The sequence below is a fragment of the Siniperca chuatsi genome, linkage group LG21 (genome assembly GCF_020085105.1).
Source record: "Siniperca chuatsi isolate FFG_IHB_CAS linkage group LG21, ASM2008510v1, whole genome shotgun sequence".
Classification (NCBI taxonomy): domain Eukaryota; kingdom Metazoa; phylum Chordata; class Actinopteri; order Centrarchiformes; family Sinipercidae; genus Siniperca; species Siniperca chuatsi.
The window spans coordinates 11,318,372-11,336,997 of NC_058062.1; the positions used below are offsets into that span (position 1 = coordinate 11,318,372).

Sequence of the window (18,626 nt, forward strand, 5' to 3'; positions counted from 1 at the left end):
CTTTCAGTTATTTACTGCTTTTCATGACTCAATGCATAACTCTCTGCAAAATGCCCGAGGTGAAGTACATGAAAAGCCTGGCCACTATCTGTGCCTATTGTTATGGAAGTTTCAGTTGTCTCTCAGAACTTCAGTCTCTGAGTAACTGGTGCAACTATTTACATGAGTACTTGGGTTAATTTATATCCTTTTCATTAGGGTGGGGCTGAGAGCAGAGGTACTTTTTTATTGCTACACTCATGAAATCTTTTGTCTGCACTAAAGTCAGAACAATGGCTTATTCAAAGAAATGACATTGACACCAGTGACTCTGATTCTGTGTCAATCACAATGAGACATCTCCGGTAATTCGTTCTCTGTATTATTTTCATTTCCCGAATAAACTTATACAACTCTACAACTGTAGTGCAGTGGATATTTTTGTCTTGGAGTTTACTCCTGTGTTTTGAATGAGTTTGAAAGAATAAAGGAAAGTTTGCAGAAATGTTTTCAGATTTAATAACATATAAATATTCCTACCAGGTCAACCTAATTGAAGTGCATGGAGAAAATAAAGTGTGCATTGACTGAATAGCCCAAATACATTTGCTTGCTCCATATAAGACCAGAGCAGCAAATCTACTCATCAGTAGTAAAGTGAGATACTAATCTTGTTTTTCTCTCTCTTGCAGTGCCTGCAGCTATTGTATACAGTAGTACCGTACACTCAGTAGCCAGTTTATTAGGTACATCTAGCTAAAACTAAAGCAGTCTAATACAATATTCCTACAATGAACCCTACCTCCATGAAGGTTATAATGTTCAGTCTTTGTTCAAACATGTTTTAGAGAGGTGTTGATTCAGTTTTATGAGGAGTGATTGCATAGACTGCATAGTTTTAGCTAGGTGTACCTATAAACTGTCACCTAAGTGTATATAAACATACCAAAGGATCATGTCTTTTTGAAATGATTACTGAGAGCCCCAGACACATCAGGAGGGAGATCAAAAATGGAGTCCTGTAAAATCAAATTCACACAGCCCTTAACTCCTAATAGAAATGTTACACAAATAAAAGAACCTGAGTTGGCTACATTCAGTTAGGGAACTTGCAGTGTGTTTATTCTGGGGGGATTTGTTGTTTGGAGAACAGAGAGGTGGTCTGTTTTGGACCACCTCGGCCACCGGGAGCACTGTCACCCACACGGTGCGCACCGTGGCGTCCCTGGATACCACCGACGCGCTGTGCATGTAGCTCCTCCACTGATCAGGAGCGACTGGCTGTGGGGGGAACGGCGGGACAAATTGGACCCACTACATCGCCACATGACGACGATGATGGTGGTGGTGAAACGGAATGGAGTCGAGCAGGGTGGATTAATTGTGCACCATGAATGACAGGTACCACAAGGCGGCCCGGGACGGCTACCTGGACCTGCTGAAGGAGGCGACTCGGAAGGACCTCAATGCGCCGGATGAGGATGGCATGACACCGACGTTATGGGCTGCTTATCACGGCAACCTGGAGGCACTGCGGCTGATCGTGGCGAGGGGGTGGGTAGAAAGCATTGGTAGCGATAGACTTATTAGGGCGTGTGCGCAATACTGTATCAGGCCACAGAATTCACTCGTATGTCCATTATTCATTCGTATCGGGTAATAAAAACATTTGTAGGGCAAAAGTGAACTATTTTACCATTCTCCATTCTTATTCTAAGCTATGTCCAGTGTCAGATTAGGCAGAATAAACCAAACAATTACCCCAAATGACCTTATTTCAATTACCTCGCTCACTAAATTGTCAAATAATAAAATAAAATATTTAAATATTTGAACTTCTTAAAGGCAGTCTTTGCAGTTGTACAAAGTCCAGCTACTAAAGTAACAAAACACCATGTTGGTCCAGCAATTATTTGATCATTAAACATACACAGGGGACACGACCTGACATAGCCTACTACCAACACAATTACCTCAGGCTTTGCAGGATTTGAAAAATCTGCAATAGCAGCACAAAGGAGCATTTCATTACTTACTTACTAGAGGCACTATAGCCTATCATTACATTATTACCTATTTCATTGTGTCATCACTGTTATTTATCAAATTAACAGCAGATAACATAATTTTAGGAGGCCTTACTTTAGCAAAGTGAGCAAATGTGATTGGTATGCATGGACAGTTGAGATGAGGAAACACACAACAGCCCATTCTTCATCTTTTCTGGCTGACCTGGTTTGCTTGTCAGCCAGAAAAATGGGCCCATCTGCTTAATTGAGTAAATTATTCAGAGACTTACTGTAAAAGTGAGACAGCATCATTCATCAGTGTTTAGTTTATTGAATACAAAATATCAAAATTGAGGAAGAGTTTAGGACTTTTATTTTTCTAGGCAACAAAGCAAGGAAGGCTTCCAGTACATGACAATACTAAATTCACTATTTCCCACGGAATAAGTGTAAACAAGGCTCTGGAGGCATTCAGCTGCCAAGGACATAATATTCCTCTATTGATAGCAGAAAACATAAACCCCTGATTGACATGAGGTACTAAAATTAAACATTAATAGCTGCCATAATGTTTCACAGAGGCACCAAACTCGTGAGACCCGGGGATATAATGAAGAGAAATTGAATGCTGCTTGACAATTTCATGGGAAAGATGCCATGCAGTGCTATATTTAGATAGATAGATATTTGGCAAGTATATTGCACTGGGTGGCCTGCAGTAACATCAACCTGTCATATAGGAAGTGAAGACGCAAATAGCCCATAATGTGATAAAGAGCAGGGGAGGGATAAGTGGGCAGACATATCACTGCTGTGGTCAGCATTTTACTAGGATAGACATAAATTATGACACATAAAGCTATCATGTTAGATGGTCTCTATCTACAACAAGCGTATTGTATAATTGAAGGTGATATATATTTTATCTCAAAATAAAAATAGAACACAGCTAATTGCTGTTTATCGTCTGACATCAATTTATAGCATTTTATGTTCCTTCATCCTTCATCAGCGCAGGGCGAACAGTGAAATTCCTTTGTTTGATCATTGTTTTATTGTCGCTTTCTGGGCTGTTCTCCACATACTGTTCATTATGCAGACTCATGACAATCATTCCCCTACATTTGAACTCAAGCAACCCTTGATCCTACAACGTCTTTTTTCTCTCTGACCGTTAAAACCCAATCTTGTCCAAACAAGAAGAGCAGTGGGCTGAAATCAGAGTATGACTTTGCTAATCGCTGCCCAGGTTGGGTCTGGCAGATCTGACACACATTCCCTGTGAAAACCTTACAACACAATCCATCAATAATACATTTGCACTTCGACAGTAGCTTCACGTCCATCGTATCAAATATTCAGCAGACTGTACGTGGCTACGTTGGAAGACAGGGGCAGGACTGTTCAGTAAACATGTAAATACAGGGGGCGTGACACCAATCAGAGGACTCTAAACTGAAAATTATTAAGTTAAAAATATTAAGTTAAAATTGTATTTCCAATATTTAGTTGCGGTGGCCACAAACAAGCTGTATATCATGAATAAATCCTGTTTTCCTTTGAACATTATCGATTATCAGTAAGATGCTTAACGGAATATTAGTTTGAACAAAATTTTAATAATGAGGAAACAAATGAGCTTTCATAGATTTGCATACCAGGCTTATGATGGGAAAGAAAAGTAAGAAAGCTCCATACACATCTCTCCTCTACACCAGCTGTAATACTGTATGTTTTGACTTGAGCAATTCAGCGTGACATCACCAGCCATGCACAGTTGTGCTTTTTGAGTCAGGCGCAACCTATTTGGCCTCCCCTGAAACTGGATACAGGTAGTGTAGCAGTGGTGCTGGCAAGCCTGTGGTCATATTACAGACCAACAGCAACAGTGCAGCACACGTAGAGGTAACCCTAAGGTCGTGGACTGTCAGCCAAGGGTAAATTCTTGCTTTTATTTTTATTTATGTCCCCTGCATAATGGTAAATTCCTTTTGAAGGATCATTTTAATCAAACCATCCTATTTGCCAGTTGGTCAAAGCCATTAAAGAAATGTTCTGCCTACAGAAGATCTATGGTTGGTTTTCTAAAAGAGCAATGTGGTGTTTAGATGATAAATTATTAAATAAGGTCCCATTAACAACCCATGGATGGCAGGTCAGTGCTGAAAACATAATCAAAAAATCACATGCTTACTAATGAGCAGGTCATCTAAACAGAAGACCACGGATGCAACCTGTATCCATTATCTTTTTAACAGTCTGAACAAGAAATTAAAATATTTATTTAGCAAATCTGATACAAGTTCTCTGAGTTAAAAGGTTGCATCTAACATCTCTCTTATGGCCCACAGAGGAAACCCTGACAAGTGTGACATATGGGGGAACACGCCGCTCCACCTGGCAGCTGCCAATGGTCACCACAACTGCCTTTTCTTCCTGGTGTCTTTCGGTGCCAACATTTGGTGCCTGGACAACGACTACCACACGCCGTTGGACATGGCTGCCACAAAGAATCACATGGATTGCGTCCGCTACCTCGATTCCATCGCTGCCAAGCAGACAGGCCTCAACCCCAAGCTGGTCAACAAGCTGAAGGACCGGGCGTTTCGCGAGGCTGAGCGGCGAATTAAAGAGTGCATGAAGATGCAGAAGAAACACCACAAACGCATGGAGAGGAAGTTTCATAAGGACGCTTCTGAGGCTTCTGCATCAGATGTCATGAGCTTTTCCAGTTACACCAGCAGCTCTCTTAGCCACAAGCTGCGCAACTTAAATGCAGCCACCGTCAGTGTGCCATATTCTCAGGTCAGGAGTTTTTATTTGTCTGTTCTTGAAGGACCAAGTTTGTTTGTTTTGCATTTTTGCATGCTTGCATAGTTCAATTTGCCAACTAGAAAGAATTTTCAAATCCCTCCTCTGAACTGCATATCTTATGACTAAGCTAAATGCTAACATGGTCACAGTGACAATGCTAACAAGCTGATGTTTAACAGGTAGAATTTCTTTACCATATTTTCCATCTTAGTATAGCATGTTAACATGCTAACATTTGCTAATTAGCACTAAACACAAATTACAACTGAGGCTGGAAGGAATGTTACTAGTTCTGCAAGTATTTGGTCATAAACTAAAGCATTAAACGGTGTTAGAGGAAAAGTGAAGGGATTACCAAAGTTATTAGATTCCATCATCTGGTGGACTCTTGTTGTTCACCTCATAGAGTGTGCGCCCCATGTACAAGGCTGAGTCCTTACTGCAATTACCCGGGTTTGAATCCAGCCTGCAGTCCCTTTACTGCATGCTATCCCCTCTTTCTCTCTCACACACACTTTCCTGTTTCCATCAAATAAAGGCAAAAAGCCCAAAAGAAATAATCTTTAAAGAATTCATCATCTGGGGACCATGAATGTCCATGTAATCCATGCAGTAGTTGTTGAGATATTTCAGTCTGGACCAAGCGGTGGACTGACTGACCGACCGATACTGCCATCCCTAGCCTGCTAGCATGGCTAAAAAACATTGACATGAACTGAAACCAGTGGCTACTTGAAAAGTATCAACAAAAATAGTAATCTGTCTCGTTAAACTTTGTAAAATCGAATCCATTCATTTGTGATTGTGCCTAATTGCTGTATTTTACATGTCCCATTAGGCTACGCTTCATGCCACAAACCGAGGGAAGACAAAGATTCAGAAGAAGCTGGAGAAGAGGAAACAAGGAGATGGGACCTTTAAAATCTACGAGGATGGGAGGAAGAGTGTGCGCTCCCTCTCTGGACTTCAGCTGGGCAACGATGTCATGTTTGTCAAACAAGGGACTTCCGTCAACCCGAAGGACCGTGGCCACCGCAACATTCGTGACATGTTCCCCAGAGACAATTACGACGCCATTTCACGTGCCATGAGCGAGCCGGACTTCCATGGGCCCGATGTGGACTATTCTGAGATCAGCACAGACTCAGGACATGATTCCCTGTTCAACCGGCCTGGTCTGGGCACCATGGTTTTTAGGAGGAACTATGTGAGTGGGGGGATGTTTGACCTTGGTGGTCGGGACGACACCAGTGTGGACCAGTCAGGCAATAATGTGCGTTTACGCAGTCGGCTGCAGCAGTACCCGAGTGTAGATGAAGACAGCATCGGCAGTGCACGCAGCCTGCAGGAGAGGAACGTGGAGGAGCTGCCCTGGGAAGAAGTCGAATTAGGGCTGGACGATGATGATGAGCCTGACACGAGCCCTCTGGAGGTCTTCCTCGCCACACAGAGCATGAGTGAGTTTTTCTCCATCTTCAAGAGGGAGAAGATCGACCTTGAAGCATTGATGCTGTGCTCTGATCGTGACCTTAAGAGTATCCATATCCCCTTAGGACCAAGGAAGAAAATCTTAGAGGCCTGTAAGAGACGGCTGGAGACCATAGAAGACCCAGACTGCATCGTGGATACAGAATTGTGAGTGAAGAGATTTTCAGTTATACAGTGTAGTAAGGCAGTACTTGGGAATAGTGTTTGTTATGTTGTCTCTCTACTCCAGTGCAAATCCTCTTCAGTTACAAACACAGTTTTGTCTCTTGTCTTCATTCTGTCCTGCAGATAATAAAAGTTGTTGTAGACGATCCTCCCGCTGTGTGCTCATCCAGCCTTAAAGGTCAGTGGAGCATTGTGGAGTGAAATGTCACGTATGGACAAGGAGGACTTAATGATTTACCTCTCCTGATACCTCGGTGGTAACAAAGCAGAAAGGACACTGTCAAGTTGAATATGTCAAGCAAGAAGAGACGAGTGTGAGATAAATTCTTAACAGGATTCTTTTACAGTGTCTTGTTAGCCTAGGGAGGATCACTGAAAATATCTCTGTATGTTAGTTGGTTGGAGTCCTCTGCACTGCATGGTTTAACAAACTCAAAGACAGTTATCAGAGTGCAGTACTGTGCAGTGTCATTTAATGCCATGTTGCGTCGTTAACAGAGAATTGATTGTGGGGTCTGTGTCCCCTGAACATGTTTGCCCCTATGGGGTAAATCCTACCACCTCATGTGCCTGCATTGCTCGTGCCTGTGCATTTGCTTAAACGTTTCTTTTGTCATAAATACCTTTGACATTACTTTATTATTAACTGTTTCAATTACAACATTTTGAGCAACATTTTCTCCCAGAGCCACTCAACTGTTTCCTTACTCATATTTCATCCCTGTACCTGTTTACATAAAGCAAGCCATGTCAGTTCAAGTGTTGCTCACTGGCAATGCAGGCCAATTGCTCATTGAGATTACTGTTTTGATTTACTGTAGTATTGTAAACTATGCAAAGACACAGTATCTTTAGATAATTTTATAACAGACAATATAACATGTTGTAGTTTTATATTTTGCATGTTCAGTCCATACACTAGGAGATTTATAAACCTTTGTATATTACTCATGTCAGTCTTCCAACTGTTTGTATCTTGATTAGTTTTTGTTTTTTTAAAATAACTTATGTCTGCACAGGAGCATATGTTGATATCTCACTTGTTAACATTTTAGGTGGATTTTAAATAAAAATACTAATGTTTTAATGCTGTAAATTACTTAACTGATGTATCCATATAATTTGCTCTCCTTACTGCACTCTACTCTACTTAGGGCCATAGCTAACATTGAGGACACTGAGGTTATGTCCTTGGTCATATATCTGGGAATTTGGGGGGGTTAATAATTACACACATATTACACATATTGGATTTTTAGGGCTGATTCTGATATTTCTTAATATTTTTTAGTTGTGGCCTACTCTTTCTGAGTAAAAACATAAATTAAAATAAAAGGGGATTTAGTCATTTCCACTAAAATTGCATACATGTAAAGATATATACAGAAGGCTTTGAAACAATATTTAGACCATAATTTCAGAAGATAAGAATGTAACTGAACAATTACATGTGGAATAAAATGTGTGGTTTTATTTAGTTTTTAAATACTAGGAAATGTTGTATAGAGTTTGGATGGTAGCTTCTTAAAAATTGAGATGGATGGGATTCTGCTGGGAGAATTTGGCCTCAGTATTTCTGAAGCCCCAGTATAAAGTAAATGAATGCTCACTCATTAGTGTACCAAACATGTAAATTAACTGAGTTCCTACTTATGCATAATGTAACTAATATGCATGTTTGTATCGTGTTTTATTATACAGTTTCTACAGGTCAATGAAAATCCCGTCTCAGTTGTTACCGGTTTACAAAGATATCATTTTACGCTTCTGCCAAGACTTGGTGTGTGTGTCTGTGTTTGAGCGGGCGGAAAATATTTGTTTTGGCATCTTTAGCCATTGTGATAATCCTCACATGCTGCTCACACACACACACACAAGACAAGCGTCATTCTTTCCTCTGTACTGCATGACATGAAGTCAGGAAGTTGTGCTGAAGTGTTAAGCTCCATGCCTCTTACAACATTGTTATCAGAAGGAAACACTGTCAGGCTCTCCCACATGGGTCATTTAGCAGCACTAAGGTATCCACATGCTATACTAATGTTTTCATTAATTAATTTGCCTTATTGGTGACAGAACCCAGACATAACTGTTTCTTTATCACCATGAAATAAAGTAAAATCAGTAAACAAGCCAGGTCATTAACTTGGACAGAATGAAAAAGGATGTTCATTGCCCTCCCTGGCTTGGTCATACACTCGTCATTTCCTACCCATCTTCTTTGTAATCTGCTGTGTCTTAAGCTTAGTAAAGTTGGATACAGGGCAAAGAGAAGAGTAAAACAGGGGAGGGGTGAAAAATGAGAATGCTTCAGCTGGCTGAGTACAAAATACCTGTGTGGTTTTCAATTATTTCCTTATGCACTCTGAGGGTCTTTGGATCTCAGAAAAGGCAGGAAAAGCAGTCGTAGGCCTTGTGACCACCTAAAGCTCAACTAAATTAGGTTTAAGGTGACTGGGGGAACACTCTCAAATATGGCAACTCTCAGCAGTAATAATGAGGAGAATTTGAAGGAGAGGAAACACAGACGTCAAGGAGGAACCGAAGGATCCTACCATCGAGACGTCCGACCCACTCCCCCCACAAGATGTGTTATGTTACTCCTGCATGGACAGCCCCAGAAAGGCCCTAAAATCCTGTCTGACCTGTCTGGTTTCTTACTGCGAGGCCCATCTCAGACCCCATCTGGAGAATGATAAATTCCAAAACCATCGTCTGGTGGATCCCCTCCACGACATTGACGGACTATTGAGGTTCATCAACTTCCTCTCGAACACTTGTGTCTGGTGGACGGCTGCTGTGCGTGTCTGGACTGTGAGAACCAGGAGGAGCAGGAAGGGCACACAACTGCATCTGTGGGGGAGGCACACACACAGATTGAGGTATTAACAACACTACACATGGTACAATTGATTCAACACATAACATTAAATATTGTGAGATGAATTTTGTTTTGGGTATATTTTTAATTGTTCAAATGTGCTTTAATTGTTTCAAACTATTCAAAATAATATTATATTATATTATTATAATATTCATTTAGGATATGCCAGTAATGGCATCTTTGCAAACCTGATGCAGCATCTGTTGCAGTTGTGTTTGTGATGATTGTTGTACTGTAGACTGAGCTGCAGAAGAAACAAAAGATCAGTCAGTGTCTCAGCAGCTGACAAAGCAACTGGAAAGCTACAGAGCAACAATGACCTAATTAAGGTATGTTATATTGTCAAATATTGCACCATAACCAGGACTGGGTAGTAACGAATTACATGTATTCAGGAATATTTAATCAGATTACAAAAAATAAGTAACTATAATCAGCCCAGATTATGTTTGAAAGACACTGTAATTTGGTTACATTTATATTGTCAAGGATTACTTACTGATTAAATTTTTGATTATATCTTCAAAATATGGCAATTTTAAAATTATGAAACTTTTTTTCATTATAACCAATGCTCTATTAATTATTAATGCTCTATTAACTTGAAAAGTGCATCTGACATACAGGGTTTCTAGACAAGTGCTCCACTTTGTGGCGGTCCTGGCGGGAGAAAAAGAACGGTGAATGCTGATTATGCAAAATGCATTTTATTTGCATTGAAAATGTTTTGAGATGTTTAAAGAGAAAAACTAATATTTGTGGAACTTTGTGGATTTTTTTTAGTATAAGGTGCAATATTTTCAATGTTTGATTTTGAAGTAATCCAAAGTATTCAGATTAGATTACACTTTTTTTCGTAATCCAATAGATTGCATTACTAATTACAAAAATTGCTATGTCATTTGTATTCAGTAACTGACTACATTTCAAAGTATGTAGTGTCAACTCTGGCCATAACACATTTTTTGTACCTAAATTTAATGCACAATGGTCTGGTTTAAATATGTTTTTCTGATTTCATTACTCCTCAATTTTTCCTCTTTCCTCTCTGGCCCTGCAGTCTTCACTACAGGAGGTTTGTGTTACTGTTGAACAGCCATTCGCCAGGCTGCAGCCAACCGTAGAGGAGGCCAGAAAAGGGGCGGCAGAGGTGCTGGAGGGAGAGCAGAGACAGGCCTTCAGACAGGCAGAAGGCATTTAGGCACATCTGGAGCAGAGGAGAACATAGCTGATGAAAACTTTGGCTCAAATGAACAAACTGTCCAAGAGCAAGTCTGACGTTGACATCCTGCAGGTACAAAATATATGAAATATTTAAGATAATAACAAACAAGTAGAGAATGCCCCGTAGGTGTTAACCCATCTCGGTCAGCGTATCATATGATCTGGGATTAGCTCAGGATGTTCTCTGAGGCAAAGGGTCTATTTTGGATGCTGGTGTGTTGACAGTGTACACAGATTTACGCCATTCAGCACTTTCCTGGAGAAAAGTTCTGGATCAGAGAAAAGGAGTTGCATGTTACAGCTGTTGCTGTTACTTTACAGCTTCACTTTATCACATGATACTTGATACATGTTACTTTTGTTTTGCTTGTTCCAGGAGTACTCAGAGTGGAAGAAAGGACTGGCAGATGTATGTCTGCCTACTGCGTAAATCAACCGCATGGACCATCTACATCTCCAAGTAGTGACTGATGCTACACAGGAGCTGTATGACCTGATCCTCTCATCCTACAGGGAAAAACATAACTTGATTTGGAAGAATGGTGAGTGTATATCATATTGTATACTTATACCTTACATCTTTTGGCTCCTCATTGAGAAAACTTCTTCAGACGAGCTTTCTTCAGTGTATCTTTCTATGTGCTCTTTTTAGCCATGCTAGCAGCATGGCAATGTCTGTCTGTCTGTCGGTCGGTCGGTCCACCACTTTGGTACAGACTGAAATATCTCAACAACTATTGGATGAATGAAATTTTGTACAGACATTCATGGCCCAGATGATCCTAATGTCTTTGGTGACCCCTTGACTTTTTCTCTAACACCACCATGAGGTTCACATTTGTGATTCTGAGTGAAATGGCTCAACAACTATTGGATGGATTGTCATGAAATTTGGTTTATTATCAAGTACCTACAAAACTAATAAGATTCCCAGCCTCAGCTGTACTTTGTGTTTTGTGTTAATTAGCAAATGTTAACATGCTATCATGCTAAACTAAGATGGCGAACATACATCAGCATGTAAATATTATCATTCTGAGCATGTTAGCACTGCTGTGCCTAAGTACAGCATCACAAAGCCGCTAGTATGGCTGTATAGATTCTTAGTATTGTTATTCAATCTTTACTTGCTCAGCTCCATTTTTTAAAACCTCTCTATTTAAAGTGTATATTCAATACACTGTAGAAATCCTCATGTTTTACCATAATACCGAATAATGTCCCTGTAAAATAATAAACTAGGTCTTAAATCCCCATTGTCAGAATCTCAGCCTTCAACCCCGCCTGAGACGCGAGAGGACTTTTTGAAATGTAAATACACTTTTTGATGTATTGTGTTCCGCGTGTTTGTCAAATCGTACCTGTTCATTTGGCTTATGAAATATTCACACATTATATTTCCCCTGTATTGTAGACACAAGGAGCTTGACCTTTGACCCAGACATCACCCATCATCAAGAAATGGCTTATATGTTTACTTTCACAGAGGCTCTGTGTCTTTCTATGATGTATCTGGTCCTATGAGGCTGCTCCACAAGTACACGGCTGATTTCATAGAGCCCTTATATGTCACAGCCTGGCTGTCAAAGAAAGACAATGTAGTTTCTCTGGTTAATGCAAAATTATGCCTCTTCCCATGTTTTACTAACAAAATCATCACCTGCCTTCATTCTGAGCTTGTAAAAGAAAAATTAGTGCATTATAAATGTTTATTGAAGTTACATACCAAGGTAGATAAAGTTATAGTACATATGGAGGACTTTTTCACATACATGTCATTGAAGGTTAAATTTACTACCATCTAGTGGTAACTGTGCAACATGAGCATAAGAAACCTGTGCAGCAGTGGGTGTGTTTGGAATTTACAGCAGTTTTATTGCAACATTACTGCTCTTGAGGAAAAAAGTACACAATTGTCTGCCAGCAATTATTTTATTTGTCTTACAAGTCAATTTGATTTTTAAAAGCTTTAGTATCTGTCAGCATTTTTTATAAGTTTATTACATTGGTGAATTGTTATAAAGCTATAAGGGAATTTATTGTTTATGAAGGGTCTGTAAAATCATCAATTTTAATACAAAAGTACATTGGAAATCAAAGGTCACTGCAGTCACTTCAAGCATTAAAATCAGTTTCATTCTCATCATAAACTGGATTTACAAAGTGCACACCTGTACAAGTCAAGGAGATTGAATTTGTTTCAGTCCCATACAGACCAGGAATATCAGGCAGCATGTTGATCTTGTCAAATATGGGATTATCAAAGCCATGGTCAAGAGGCCCACCAAGCTCTCCGACATCACTGTTTCTCTTAAAGCTGCTCAGAGACGGAAGCGAAGGCAGTGATGGCATTTCAACGACCCCCTTACGAATCAGGACAACCACGATGATGATGAGTGTAATCATAATTAAAACTCCAAACACAACTCCAACCACCATCCCAGCATTGCTTCCAGACTGATCACTGCTGCTCCCAGAGGAAGCTTGAAATTCAGCCCCAATGATTCCCAGGTTAGAGCCATGAGAACGGGCATCCTTCACTATGTCCCAGGCCAGAGTGTCTGACTGTGTTCCCTTCTCTCCATCCAGGATAACCACCTGGATCTCGGGTGAGGTACCGAAAGGGATGATCCCCATCAACCGCTGTGATTTGAAGACTTTAGACATTCCCAGCTGAATGGATTTGTATTGTGGCAGGACAAGAAATAGGTGATGGACTCGTTGTCTGTAAGTTTGCAGGTTGAAAGCAGCGGCATAATGGATAGTGATAATGGTACCACAAACATCACAGCAGTGTCCCACAGGGAGGAGAGGCTTCTTACAGCTCAGAGAGGCACATGTTACAGTGCTACAGATCCGCTGACGGTTTATAGAATTCTCACAGTCACAGCCAGAAGGATCCCCACAGCCCGGGTTTCCAACAGTGACAGCAGAGGATCCTTGAAACTGCAGTCGGCCCGAGCGCGAGCTGAGATACTGGGAGAACTCAGATCTGATATCAAACATCCTCCCCAGCACAGACACAGATTTGACAGAAATGCTAGACTGACTGGAGCTGGTGTCCACCCTGAAAGAGGAGCTGGCTTTAAAAACCACATCATCATATTGGCAAGGGACACTCTCCTCATGGACTGAGAATAAGACATTTCCACGCTGCAGGTCATCCAGAGTTGCAGCGGCCTGCCACAGAGCTGGGTTAAACCACTGAAGAGACTCTGAATCTTTGAACTGGGTCGTGACACCTGCCCCACAGCCTGGCTCTTGTCCATTCACAATGTAAAATCCAGCTCCTGAATTCAGGATGAACTCTCCGTCAACTGGCAGTCTCATCTCACGCACAGCATGTGTGGTCTCCACAAACACAGACACTTGTCTCTGGGCTGAAAACTGAACTATGTCATTGCCACATGGAACAGTTTCTTTGTCCCAGTTGGTCTTATTCTCATAGTTGGTGTCAGGAATCCACTGTTTGTACAGGGCATTCGCTGCCCCGACAAGACAGAAGAGAAGGAGCATGTCTGGTGTTTTCAGCATTCTGAATATTTGTGACAGACTGGGAGAACATTAGGTGACCTTTGTTTCCAACCTTGTGACTAACACATGAGTGCACACAGCTTACCAGTAAAGCTGATGAGCTCTGAACTACGTCAGGTGTCCTGTAAAAGATTTACTTTTTCTTCAAGAACAGACCTGCTTTAGGACAAGTTTTATCCTTGTACGGCCATCTCCCCCCTCCTCCCCAAGATATTATGATGATAGTTTGTCTATCATCATAATATCTTGAACACATTTCTATGAATTTTCAGTTCAGTGGTTATCCAGATGTGGGCTTTCTCCCTTTCCTCTTTTCAGCCATAGCTAAACTAACTTTGCTGAGGTTTTCACTATAAACTGTTATACAGAATATAACAATACATCAGGAATGCTATTAAACTAATGGTTAAAATCTCAAACTATTATTTAGGTTTTGTACAGTGATATGAAGATGTCTTTAAATAAATCTAATTTAATAATTTAGCTCCTGGCTTATTAAAATTAATATGAAATCAAATGAAGTTACAGATTTAAAAAAATGGATTAAATATAAAATCTATCAACTCTATTAGGACCAGAAATCACTCAGTTAAGATTGTGACCACTGTATGCCACACAGGCAGAATAGTGCTGGACAGAGAAGTGCAGTAAAAATTGAATGCAAAGAAATGCTCTGAATTTAAATGGATGTTCTTTGTCTCTCTCCCACATTAGAATTATTGTCATTGAGTATATATATGATATGATCTTTGTCAGAGCCACTTCATCATGCAAGTTCATTAACTCTGTACTGGTTTTTTACTTCTCATGTATTCAAAAGTGTTTAATGATACATTGTATAAATGTGTTGCTTTTACTTTCTACTTTTTGTTTTTGTAACAGCTTCTCATAATTAGGAAACAAACTGCTTTTTTGTATGAATTAATGTAAGTTATTTATTGCTTTTCAAATGTCACCAGAACCAGAATTTTACTCAGCAAAGTTCCCCAAATAAGGCAGTAATCCTGCTTCTTGGAACAAGTACCAGGACTATCGCATAATAAATAAACACATACTCACTGAACCTGAATTTCCCCTGAGGCAGTCTGTCACCTGTGCCACGGCCGCATTAGAGACTTGGAATATCAATGAAATGTGGGGCCGATCGGGACTTCCCCTGAAAAGCGTCGGAGGAGCACTGTGGGTGCCTGCGAGAATAACTAATCAGCTGCAACTAATTACAGCGGTTTGTCTTCATTTACCACACCTTGTGCGGTGCGCCAGCTTTCTGGGCAGTCTGACCTGCAGAGAGAGGAGCGCTGGTCCCGTTGTTTTATATTTTCCAACTCTCGGTGTATTTCCTTTAGTCTCCGTATGCATTTCACCTTTGACACGATGTAGACATGCCCAAGTTTCCTGAGACCTGCCTCTGACTTTTTTTTTGTCTCCGTTTGGCCGGAGAGACGTCATGAAAACTGTAGCTCAACAAATGTTCGGGACCTGCAACAAACTTTTGTTTAGGTAAATTTGTGGTGATGCATTTTCACTCTTGAGAGTTTTAGAGTCACTTTAGTCAAGCCATGGAGGGACGGCTCTAGGGTCAGTAGAGATCCGGGGCTTAGCCCTGAAATGTTGAATGGGTATCAAGCGAAACATATTGCAATATAAATCAGTGCTATAGTAATAAACAATTATTACTTAATACACATTTAAAAAGCTATAAGGCTGTTTCATATCCATCTGCTGAGGGGGAACGTTTCTCTCTGCTCACCTTAAATCTTAGCATTTAAGATGTATGTAGAGCCTCATTTGACATCACAACTAATTTAGAAGCCATCCTGGTCCAATATGCAACTTAAACAAGTGTGATGAGAAAACTTTAACTCTAGTGCACATACACTAACAATGGACCTTTTGTTGATGGAGACATCTTGAGTCGAGTACTTAAACTTTGAAATGGAAAATATTTGAATAGTCATAGATTATGGATTTAAAGAGGTAATTGAACTTTTTTTGTGGAAAACAACAAATCGCACAGATGCATGCTCTCACCTTCTAAACTAAACAGACTTTTAGTGTGTGTTTGGTACACTACAGTGAGTTTTAAAGGTCCTTATCTAGAACTATAATAGTCCAGTGAATGCTTTTCAGCTGGTAACCTGTTTAGGTTACCAGATTTTTTCTTTGACACACACACCTTCATGACTTGTGTCCTTTTGTAGAAAAACGCCAAATGTTGTGGAGACCCATCCATCCAACATTGAGACAGCAGCACAGGTGGAAAACATCCAACATTTGCCCAGTCCTTCCCATTCTCCCGGTTTGGAGGCCATTAGAGAGAGTGTTCACCATGTGGAGGCAGTGATGGAGAGGGCCCACCGTGGTGGTGGATGGCTCCTGTCTGGCCTCATCTGCATCAACATCCTGATCCTTGGCTGCGCTCTGGTCAGCGGCAGTGCCTTAAACGATGTGGCCATTACGGCTGTGCACAGGCAAATCTTCCTCATCGTTCTGCTCCTCCTTACAATGTTGTGGATGCTGTTTTACACGACCTTCACCTCTCGAAAGGATCAAGCAGCCTCGTTCAAAGATAGCCATGCTGGGCCTGTGTGGCTCAGAGGTGAGAACTCTTGACTTTCTGGGTCTCTGTTTTAGATGAGTGTCATTTCAAAGCGTAATCACTTAAATGTTTATATTTCAGCTGGACTTGTGCTGTTTGGGCTTCTCAGTTTCCTCATGGACATCTTCAAGATTGCTAACTATGTGGGCTACCTTCACTGTGACTCTGCTGTTAAAGTTGCCGTCCCTGTTGTCCAAGCTGTATTTTTGTTTGTCCAGGTTGTTGCATTTTAAGAACATTACATTTATGCATTGTTAGAACATGCAGTCATACCTGCACTTTGAGTTGGGAAAACTTAACAAAACCTGTCTGTTTTAGACATACTTTCTGTGGATTCATGCAAAGGACTGTGTGCAGCTACACACAAATTTTACACGGTAAATTATTTTCTTTACTCATTAGTGTGTTCTTTATGCACTAGCAAATCCATCAATTTAATCTTGCAGGACACCCATGTTTTCACTCTTCCAGGTGTGGGCTTACTCTTATGCTTTCAACTAACCTGGTGATGTGGATGGCAGCTGTGACTGAGGAATCACTTCACCAAACTGAGATTCCTGATCTAAATGTCAGTGTCTCACACAAGATGTACAGAGGTATTTAGGCCTAGTTTGTGTTAAATTCTAATCACATAAATTCATAAATTCATTAAGAGAAAAATAATTACTTTCCATTTCAGCCAGCTATGGTGATAAGAAGTGTAAATGCAGTCACTCTGTGTGTGACACCTTCAAAGAGGCCTTCTACTACCTGTACCCCTTCAACATAGAATACAGCCTCTTTGCTTCGGCGATTGCCTACGTCATGTTGAGAAATGTTGGTCGACTTGTGGAGGATCACAGCCACCACAATGTGAAGTTCCGTCCAAAGGATGTGTGTTTCGGACCTTTAACAGGAATACTCCTGGTGGTGGCAGGACTTGTAACATTCATGGTGTACGAGGTGGACATACTAAAAGAGGATGAGAACCAGAGAAACAAGGCTCTGCTGATTCATTTTATCATGAATATAGTGATTGTGAGCCTGATGTCCCTCTGCACAGTGATTGGCTGCATCGTCTACAGGCTGGACCACAGGGAGCATTTGTCGGCGAAAAACCCCACACGCAGCCTGGATGTGGGGCTGCTGGTGGGAGCCTCACTGGGACAGTTAATCATCAGCTATTTCACCATTATGGCCATGGTGGTGACAGGAGCCAGAGGGTACCTGAATGCCCTCAACCTGTCCTGGGCTGTGCTGACGGTGCTCCAGCTCGGCCTGCAGAACTACTTCATCATCGAAGGCCTCCGTCGGGAACCCTTCCACATGATGCAGGAAGTGGCTCTGCACACAAATGCTCACGCCTTCCAAGAACACACAGAGACGGGCATTGTGAGCGAGAGCATTAAGTCTGGCTGCTTCCTGACTTCAAGTCTTGATAAACCAAGCTGGAAGAGAAGAGTACTGAAGGAAGTCTGTGCCATTCTGCTGCTTGCTAACATCATTGTAAGTTGCATTTATGCTTATTATCTTGCATTAACTCTAATTGCAACAAACCAATGATCGAGGTGTGTCCATTCTGTTTTGACAGCTGTGGATCATGCCTGCCTTCGGCGCTCGTCCCCAGTTTGATTATCCCATGGAGATAAAATTCTACAAATTCACAATGTGGGTCACCATTGTGAATATTGGACTTCCTTTTGGAATCTTCTACCGCATGCACTCAGTCGCCAGTCTCTTTGAGGTGTACTTAAACTCTTAGATGGACTTATTTGAGCATGGAGAGTAATTTTATGATAGAACGTATTTACTTAAATGTTTAAATTGAACTTGTGATATTAATAAATTTTTAACTTAAAAGAAAAAGTTTCTTGTCATTAGCTGCTGGATTTGCTGGCCTAACACTTATATTCCCATATATACACTTAAATTTACATAAGAGGGTCATGTG

At 40.9% G+C, this 18,626-nt stretch overlaps 3 protein-coding genes and 1 long non-coding RNA gene across 5 annotated transcripts; 2 read left to right on the plus strand and 2 right to left on the minus strand.

Moving 5' to 3' along the window:
• Positions 1-882: 882 nt before the first annotated feature.
• ush1ga (Usher syndrome 1Ga (autosomal recessive)) lies at positions 883-11,105 on the plus strand. Of its 2 annotated transcripts, XM_044181280.1 has the most exons (7): positions 883-1,533; positions 4,340-4,793; positions 5,641-9,337; positions 9,578-9,668; positions 9,966-10,019; positions 10,400-10,633; positions 10,940-11,105. In XM_044181280.1, exons 1-3 carry the CDS (start codon positions 1,370-1,372, stop codon positions 6,439-6,441), a joined length of 1,419 nt encoding a protein of 472 aa, XP_044037215.1. In that variant the 5' UTR covers positions 883-1,369; the 3' UTR covers positions 6,442-9,337; positions 9,578-9,668; positions 9,966-10,019; positions 10,400-10,633; positions 10,940-11,105. The 2 variants fall into 2 exon arrangements, with proteins under 2 accessions (XP_044037215.1, XP_044037216.1); XM_044181281.1 differs by lacking the exons at positions 9,578-9,668; positions 9,966-10,019 and having other exon boundaries at positions 885-1,533; positions 5,641-6,437; positions 6,579-9,337.
• LOC122868872 lies at positions 9,168-15,283 on the minus strand. The gene is made up of 3 exons (XR_006376195.1): positions 15,157-15,283; positions 9,528-9,583; positions 9,168-9,308 (listed from the first exon to the last, which is right to left on the minus strand). It is a non-coding gene; the product is annotated as an uncharacterized LOC122868872 (long non-coding RNA).
• On the minus strand, positions 12,259-14,411 carry amn (amnion associated transmembrane protein). The gene has a single exon (XM_044181282.1). The coding sequence runs from the start codon at positions 14,095-14,097 to the stop codon at positions 12,679-12,681; it is 1,419 nt and encodes a 472-aa protein (XP_044037217.1). The 5' UTR covers positions 14,098-14,411; the 3' UTR covers positions 12,259-12,678.
• Positions 15,284-15,303: 20 nt separating the features above from the next.
• Positions 15,304-18,541, plus strand: LOC122868868 (proton channel OTOP2-like). Its single transcript, XM_044181279.1, has 7 exons — positions 15,304-15,597; positions 16,299-16,696; positions 16,778-16,914; positions 17,015-17,073; positions 17,168-17,292; positions 17,376-18,181; positions 18,267-18,541. The coding sequence occupies exons 1-7, from the start codon at positions 15,545-15,547 to the stop codon at positions 18,435-18,437; spliced, it is 1,749 nt and encodes a 582-aa protein (XP_044037214.1). The 5' UTR covers positions 15,304-15,544; the 3' UTR covers positions 18,438-18,541.
• Positions 18,542-18,626: the final 85 nt, after the last annotated feature.

Coding starts and splice junctions, on each gene's coding strand:
- ush1ga (XM_044181280.1), top strand. CDS start 1,370: ATGAATGACAGGTACCACAAGGCGGCCCGGGACGGCTACCTGGACCTG. Junction 1,534..4,339: donor CGGCTGATCGTGGCGAGGGG/GTGGGTAGAAAG, acceptor TATGGCCCACAG/AGGAAACCCTGACAAGTGTG. Junction 4,794..5,640: donor TCAGTGTGCCATATTCTCAG/GTCAGGAGTTTT, acceptor ATGTCCCATTAG/GCTACGCTTCATGCCACAAA.
- amn (XM_044181282.1), bottom strand. CDS start 14,097: ATGCTGAAAACACCAGACATGCTCCTTCTCTTCTGTCTTGTCGGGGCA.
- LOC122868868 (XM_044181279.1), top strand. CDS start 15,545: ATGAAAACTGTAGCTCAACAAATGTTCGGGACCTGCAACAAACTTTTG. Junction 16,915..17,014: donor CTGTATTTTTGTTTGTCCAG/GTTGTTGCATTT, acceptor TGTCTGTTTTAG/ACATACTTTCTGTGGATTCA. Junction 17,293..17,375: donor CTCACACAAGATGTACAGAG/GTATTTAGGCCT, acceptor TTTCCATTTCAG/CCAGCTATGGTGATAAGAAG.